Source organism: Crocodylus porosus, unplaced genomic scaffold, assembly GCF_001723895.1.
Source record: "Crocodylus porosus isolate Cpor-Errol unplaced genomic scaffold, CroPor_comp1, whole genome shotgun sequence".
Lineage (NCBI taxonomy): Eukaryota > Metazoa > Chordata > Crocodylia > Crocodylidae > Crocodylus > Crocodylus porosus.
In genome coordinates this window covers 20,441,801-20,449,136 of record NW_017728951.1, presented here as the reverse complement: position 1 = coordinate 20,449,136, position 7,336 = coordinate 20,441,801, and the positions used below count along the sequence as shown (strand labels likewise).

At 39.5% G+C, this 7,336-nt stretch overlaps 1 protein-coding gene across 1 annotated transcript in view; it reads left to right on the top strand.

Moving 5' to 3' along the window:
- The window catches only part of SMC3 (structural maintenance of chromosomes 3), a 43,649-nt gene that overhangs the window by 14,228 nt on the left and 22,085 nt on the right, over positions 1-7,336 (top strand). The window contains exons 8-12 of the mRNA XM_019556024.1: positions 1,072-1,189; positions 2,908-3,083; positions 3,301-3,381; positions 5,704-5,868; positions 6,662-6,783. Coding sequence (XP_019411569.1) covers positions 1,072-1,189; positions 2,908-3,083; positions 3,301-3,381; positions 5,704-5,868; positions 6,662-6,783 — 662 coding nt within the window. The remainder of the gene's footprint in view (positions 1-1,071; positions 1,190-2,907; positions 3,084-3,300; positions 3,382-5,703; positions 5,869-6,661; positions 6,784-7,336) is intronic.

Genomic DNA, 7,336 nt, shown 5'->3' with positions numbered 1-7,336 from the left:
TTTATAACCTTTGAAAAAGATCTCATCAGTTGTAAATAAATGACAAAGTGGAGAGATTTTGATAGTCTCATAACATCATAAACATGTATTATGCACTGCTAAAACTGGGCCCCAGTTTTAACACTGCATTATACATGTTTATGATGTTACTGAATTTGCCAAAGTTAAGGGAAAATAATAGTTAGAAAGCAACTCTATTCTTCCAGATAATGTAAAAGGATGCAGGAACCAAAACTCTATAGTTGAGAGTGTGGCACCTTGGTAATTAGTTAGAAGTAATCAGACAAGTTCTGTTAATCAGTTGTATTAATAAGTTCTATTAAGCAGTAGGGGCTGCTGCAATGAGAGGAACTCCCATTGAATAAGCAGAGGTTCTTAAAATTCAAGGCTATCTGGGGACATAGTGTATTGAATTATGTGGTCGTATGGCGTTAGCTAAATTAGTAGGTTAATTAAGTGGTTTAGCAGCAGAATATTAAGACTGAAGCCTGAATTTCTCTGAACATCAGCTTAAGCAGATCTAGTTTATTTTTTCAAAGTCCAGGAAATACTGACTCAGATTAGGCCTCAAGGTCTCCTAGCATTTTAAAATTAATAAAAATGAGCTACATTATCAGAATCACTATCAGAAAACTTCTTTCACTTAAAAAAAAAAACAACAACAAAAAAAAACCCTTCCCTGCCTTCTGCCTGACTTCCAACTAACATGGCTAGCTACCTCTCTTTAAAAACAAGTAATTGATGCATCAAAAGGAGGAGAATACATACTGATCTTCCTCAAAATATGTCAGTCCTGAAAAGTTGTATCATCAAGCAAGTTTGTACCGGTAATTAGGAGTAGGTGCATTTCAGATAAATGTCATGCGATCTTGATTTAGGCATCTGACGCCTGACTAGAAAGAATTACTGGTTTATTGGCTAGTTAAATGAGAATTACAGAAGTTCTACTGTATTTGAACAGTTATAAAAAATGCACCGTACTGGATATTGTATATGGTGCTGATAATTATTAGTGTGTAACGAAGATATTCAAAACAGTAATCTTATAACTTTGTTTCCTTGATCTTTTAGATTAATCAGATGGCAACAGCACCAGACTCTCAGAGGTTGAAGCTGTTAAGAGAAGTAGCTGGTACTAGAGTATATGATGAACGGAAAGAAGAGAGTATTTCATTAATGAAAGAAACGGGTAAAAAAAAAAAAAAAAAAGATTTCCCTTATCTTTATCCCCCTTCCTCCCTTCCTCTGATTTTATGTAAGAAATATGGTGATTCTTGCCCCACTGGTTTGATTAATCACAAGGTTTTCAGTTTGGTTGTAAAAATGAATATTTAATTGTAAATATTTATTAAATATTTAATAAGGTCAGTAATTTAAATTTTTAACTATTTTTTCCTTTCATTGTAAAGATCCCAAGGGCTTTACAGATTGTGTGTGGAACGTACCTGCCACCTAGTGCTATGTTAAGAGGTTCAATTTTGTCAGCAACTGATATGTGACAGTGCTGCCTTTAGTCCTGGGGGAGAAATAATTAGTAACCTTTGCAAGAATAACTCAACTGTTTTTAATGCTATGTTGCTAATACATTTTAAAAACCAAAACATTCAAAGTTAAGGCTAGATCATTGTATATTTCTCAGTGCTTTGATCATGAATTTGGTTCCATAAATTTGGTCTTGCCACAGAATCTGATCTCTCTTTTTAACATTTCTTGTCTTTTGTTTTATGATGATGATGTTGAAAATGCCAACTGTGTATAAAATGGTGTCTTCCTGATTCTGCAGATTTAGATGAAACAGCAGGACTAAAATACATGAGCTACCTTGCTCATTTAATTTCAAATCCTGTAGTCTCTACAAATCCATAACTGCAGAGTTTGACATTTTTAAATTTTGAAGCGGTATATTGTTATAGCAGAAATCACCGTTTGTTTATGGATAGGAGCCTAACATTTAACGGCCTGACTGCATTATCAAATCCTAGCAGCAACTCTCTTGCTTTCTTTTCTTTTTTTTTCTTTGGTGGCTCTAAATGAGTTATAGCGTGTACGTCCTGCAGTGTTGCATGGAGTCAAAGCTGCAGCCCAAACAGTTGGGGAGAGCAAGAAGTACCTCTGGCAAGCTATGCTTCTTGGAAAACAGCACAGCAGCTGAGGCCCAAGTGTTAAACTCTTGAAGGACCAAGCTGCCCCCTTCACAGCACACCTGTAAAAAGGAGGTTCTGACCTTAGCTGCCGGTATAGTTTAGCAAGATCTGATGCCTATGAAGTGGTTATGACCAACCCCTATGCTGCTGGAAAAGGAATACACCCTGCCAGCTCATTTCAGTTGGCACTTCTGCTTTAGAGGAACAAAAATGGGGAATGTGTTCAACTTATTTTTGAAGGAAAAATGAAGGGTAGAAGAAATCGGGTTTATGCAGCCTGGACTTTCAGCCATTTTTTTATTATATATTTTTGCATTGTGCAGATTTAAAGTTTGTTTTAATTATTTTGACTTTAATCCTGTGTCTGTTAGATGTGGAGTGTATGATGAACTGTAATAGAGCTAGGAATTGCAGTATTGTGGGCTTAAAACTGGAGGTCTCCTGGGACAATTTCCAGAAAATCCAAATGTGATTTTTATTTTGTTGCATGCATGTCCATAACCACTGATCAGCAGCTGTGAAGCAGTATTAGCATAATCCTTGGCAGATGGAAGATTTTGGTTAGGGGGACTGTGAATATTAACCATTGACCAAGATCGCAATTGCAGTAGGCCTTTTTCTGCAGTCATTTGATTTAAATCAAAAGACCCATTTAATGAGTCATAAAGAGAGGGAATGATGTAAAAAGGGAATAAATATTATTTTCAGACTACATTGTATAATTTAGCTGCTATCTTTGTCTTGCATTTCATTATTTCTAAAGAGGGTAAACGAGAGAAAATCAATGAGTTGCTGAAGTACATTGAAGAGCGATTACATACACTAGAAGAGGAGAAAGAAGAGCTTGCTCAGTATCAAAAGTGGGATAAAATGAGGAGAGCACTAGAATACACCATTTATAACCAGGAGCTTAATGAAACCCGTGCTAAGCTGGATGAGGTAGAGCATACTGTCTATCCCTCATTTCATAATTCTTTTATTATGAACACTTAAACTTACCTTATTTTATGCAGACTTCTTATCCTTCTAGAAAGAATATTTAAAAATTTGTCATTCATTTTATGTTTGTTAATTTGCCAAGCTGACATTGTCCTGGATAAAAATGATATTAAAATAAGTATTTAATACTTAAATATGTGATAATATTTGCCTCCAGCTTTCTGCCAAACGAGAGACGAGCGGAGAGAAATCAAGGCAGCTGAGAGACGCACAACAAGATGCCAGAGATAAGATGGAGGTATAATCTAGAAGAGCTCTAACATGACCAATTTCAAGACTTGCTGTGATGACGCATTGTTTAGTTGCCACTGGCTATCTTTTTCCTGGGTTTCTGTATACGTGTATGTATTTGAGAGAGAATATATTATTTTCATCTGCGATGTCTCAAATTGGAATGAATTTAAACACAGACCTTGAAGTTGTCTAATCATCCTGATGGTACTCCTAAATTTTAAGATCAACTAAATGATTGATTGAAGGATCTGGCATGAGAAATAGCAACACCTGTAAAATGGAGGACTGGTACTGATGGCCAATTAACCAGTCCTATCAGCTGATACCGATATGATAGTCGGTATGCAGCCTGGCAGCATGGAGAGAAGCTTCTGGCGGGTAATTCTGTGGGAGGGAAGGAGTGGGGCGGGGTGCGGGATGGAGCCGCTGGTAGCTCGTGCAGAGTATGGCAGGCAGCTTCTTGCTGTGCGCACAGCCACAGGGGAGGCATGGGGAGCAGGATATGTGTGGGCTTGGGGGCAGGAGCTGTGCCAGCCTCTTCCCAGTGAGGGGGCTGGGCTGGTGCTGCACTCAGGGCGAATGGGGGCAGGTTGGGCAGTGGCAGCACTGGGAGGGTGCCTATGGGGAATTTTGGAATGGCTATAGCCCACCTTGTGGCCCCCTCCCAGCACCACTGTCACCTGCACCACCCCTGCCTGCCAGCCCTAAGCGCGGCCCTAGCCCAGCCCCAGCTGGAAAGAGGCCAGTGCAGCCCACGGTCCTCAGTAGCCCCACCCTACACCTGGATGACCCTGCAGTTCCATACCATGCTCCACCCCAGCTGGGCAGCGCCTACACCCGCTCCTAACCCAGCACCACTTCCTCTCTCACTGTGGGGGCCTCAGTCTGTGCCCCCACCGCACAGACTTACCAGCTGGACACTGCTCGCCAAGCTACTGGACTGTATTCCTGGCCACGTGCATGCTGCGGCTGCGCACAACATTTATCAGTGACTTTATCTGCTACGTCAACTTAGAAAAGCTCCTGCTTCAGCTTCTGCTGTTAAATGGGAGATTATGATTTGAAGGAAACAGAAAAGAAAGGAACATGAGTATACTAGTCCACTGAAGGATGTTCCTGAGCTGCCAGTGTGATATGGCTGTGAAGAAGCCTAATGCAGTTCTTAGTTGTATTAGGTGGGATATTTTCAGTAGAGACAGGGAAAGGTAACTAGCACTGAACAAAACTTTGGTAAGACCCTGTCTAGACTATTGTTACAATTCTGGTCATTTACATTCATAAAAAGGTGGATTCATACTGGAAGAGCCACTCGAAGTTTAGGGGAGTGTAGAACTTGCCTTATGGGAGGAGCTTGAAAGAACTTGGCACATTTTAGTTTAGCAAAATTTAAATTGAGATTTAATCCAGCAAGTATTTTAAAAGAATGTATTGGGGAAAGAAAAGAGCTATAAGGCAAAGAACAATATTGGACACACGTTGGCCACAAGTACATTTAGACTGAAAGCTGAAAGAGGTATCTAATCAACAGAATAAAGGTTTAACCACTACAGTCTTAGAATGGTTTTTTGGACAAAGTAGTAGGTACAGGAGTCTGAATTGTTTCACGATGAAGTTTGACAGATTTATGGAAGAAAGATCCTACCAGAACAGGGCAGTAAAACCTTCGAGCAGAAATCAAACATGTGATATGTTGTTTCTGTTGTGTGACTCCTACGAGCAAGTTGCAAGAACTTGATTTTGAAGTGGGTTGCTTGAATATGTGGAAAGTATCCTGTAATCCTCAATTTTGGGGCTTCTGCTGGTCACCTGGAATTGCTAGAACTTTCTTAAAAAGCATTGTTTGGTTTTTAGATGTTTGATCTCCCCCAGTTCCTCTGAAATACTGAACTGTGGCCATAGCTAGACTGGGGAATTTGGTTTTGGTTAGCTGGTGCTCCTAACAATGCTGAGCAATGCTGAGTTGCCTGTCTGGCTGATCTTGTTCATGTGCTCAGGATTAAATTGATTGCTTTTGGAGAAATGGTAACTTACGAATACAGGGTACTGGGTTCGCTGGCTGGGTTGGTCCTGTTTTAGTCATGTATTCCTGTTTTTAAGCTTAGTTTTCAATACTGTTTTGGGCTTCATCTTGTTGTGAATATATAGTGATGAATACACTTATTTCATTTTTTTCACATTTTGTATCTTCAGCTTTCCTCTTATATCATTGGATGAATAATAAGGTTGCATTGTTCCAGTTTCTTTAATAGAAACAAAAATGCAGAAAAAATCTATCAATGGCACATGTATCTTGTGTTAAATAAAACACATGCTTTTATTTGTATAGGAAATAGAACGACAGGTTCGAGAATTAAAAACAAAGATTTCAGCAATGAAAGAAGAAAAGGAACAACTTAGTGCTGAAAGACAGGAGCAGATTAAACAGAGGACTAAACTGGAGCTTAAAGCTAAAGACTTGCAAGACGAGCTGGCTGGCAACAGTGAACAAAGGGTAAGCACTTTATTTTGTGAGGATCTCAAAAGTGGGGTGTGCATGTAGTCGGAGCAGTAATGTACCATGAGGCATCTGCTTTTAAGGCTGCAAGCTTTAATTACACTGTTAGTACTTCAGGACACAGGACTCTTGTTTCTGTGAAGTGCCTAACACTTTGTGCTGTAGAACAATAGTAAACTCCTCCATTTTGATCAATTATATTGTTGCCTCCTGGCTGAAAAATCAATCGGCTGTAGCTGTCCTTCCTCTGCTTCAGTTGTTTGCATGTTAAAGAGACCATTGCAATTCAGACTCATTGAAGGGAGGTCATTAGAACACCCTTGAGTTGCACTCAGCTATTTGACCTGCACTCATTTGTTACTAATCTAAGAGATCCGTGGCCTTTCAAGAATAGTGTATATAGTCCCGTTCCCCGCAACTTAAAACACCCATTTCCAGCATGGGCAGCCATTTATATCGAGCAAATAATGCTCGTTGTTTGTCATCTGTTGTAGATCTAAACAGTGACAGTATATCTTATGTGTAACTTTGTGAAGATTCAGCTGTTGTGACTCTCAGTTCTGATATCAGCTGTGGCTTTACCAAGTACTTCATTTAGCAGGCATATAGCTATTAGCCCAGTAGGACTGCTCCAAGTGTTGGAGACCACATGCAAGCCTTCTCCTTGCCGTTCCAGAGACAGGCAAGCAAAGGCAGCTTGCAATTTTATAATTACAAATGTATTTTAGAAATGCTGCTGTGCTCGATGATGTTGGAATAGACATTAAACATTACCTTGCTTTACTTTCAGAAAAGGCTGTTAAAGGAGAGACAGAAGCTTCTTGAAAAAATTGAGGAGAAACAGAAGGAACTAGCAGAAACAGAACCCAAATTCAACAGTGTAAAAGAGAAGGAAGAACGAGGAATTGCTAGGTCTGTGGCTCCACATGAAGAATGAAATCACTTTAAAAGGAGCAAAGGGTGCTGTCAAAGCCATTTGCTCAAAATGGATCCTATTCTATGGCAGCAATAAAGTGATAGAGAATACATTTGAGATGGCTGCTTTTGCCAAAAAAAAATAGAATCCATAATCATTCACTATATATGTACCATTCCCTATATGCGTATGTATATAGTGAATGATTATGGGTCAATGAAAATATTGCAGGACCATATACATAATACACACAGTAGGTTAACTTTGGCTTCTCAAGAACCTTATTACAAAACTTTGAAAGAACCAGTTATTTTAGCAAACAAGAAGGCAAAGCCAACATGGTTTTGTTATCTTAAGAATAAAAAGGAGGCATCCTTTTAGAAAAAGACAGACTTGATGAATTCATAGTTTCATAGTTGGTAGGGTCAGAACGAACCTGAGTAGATCATCAAGTCCGACCCCCTGCCATAGCAGGAAAAAGTACTGGGGTCAAACGACCCCAGCAAGGTGTACATCCAGCCTCCTCTTAAAGACCCCCAGGGTAGGAGC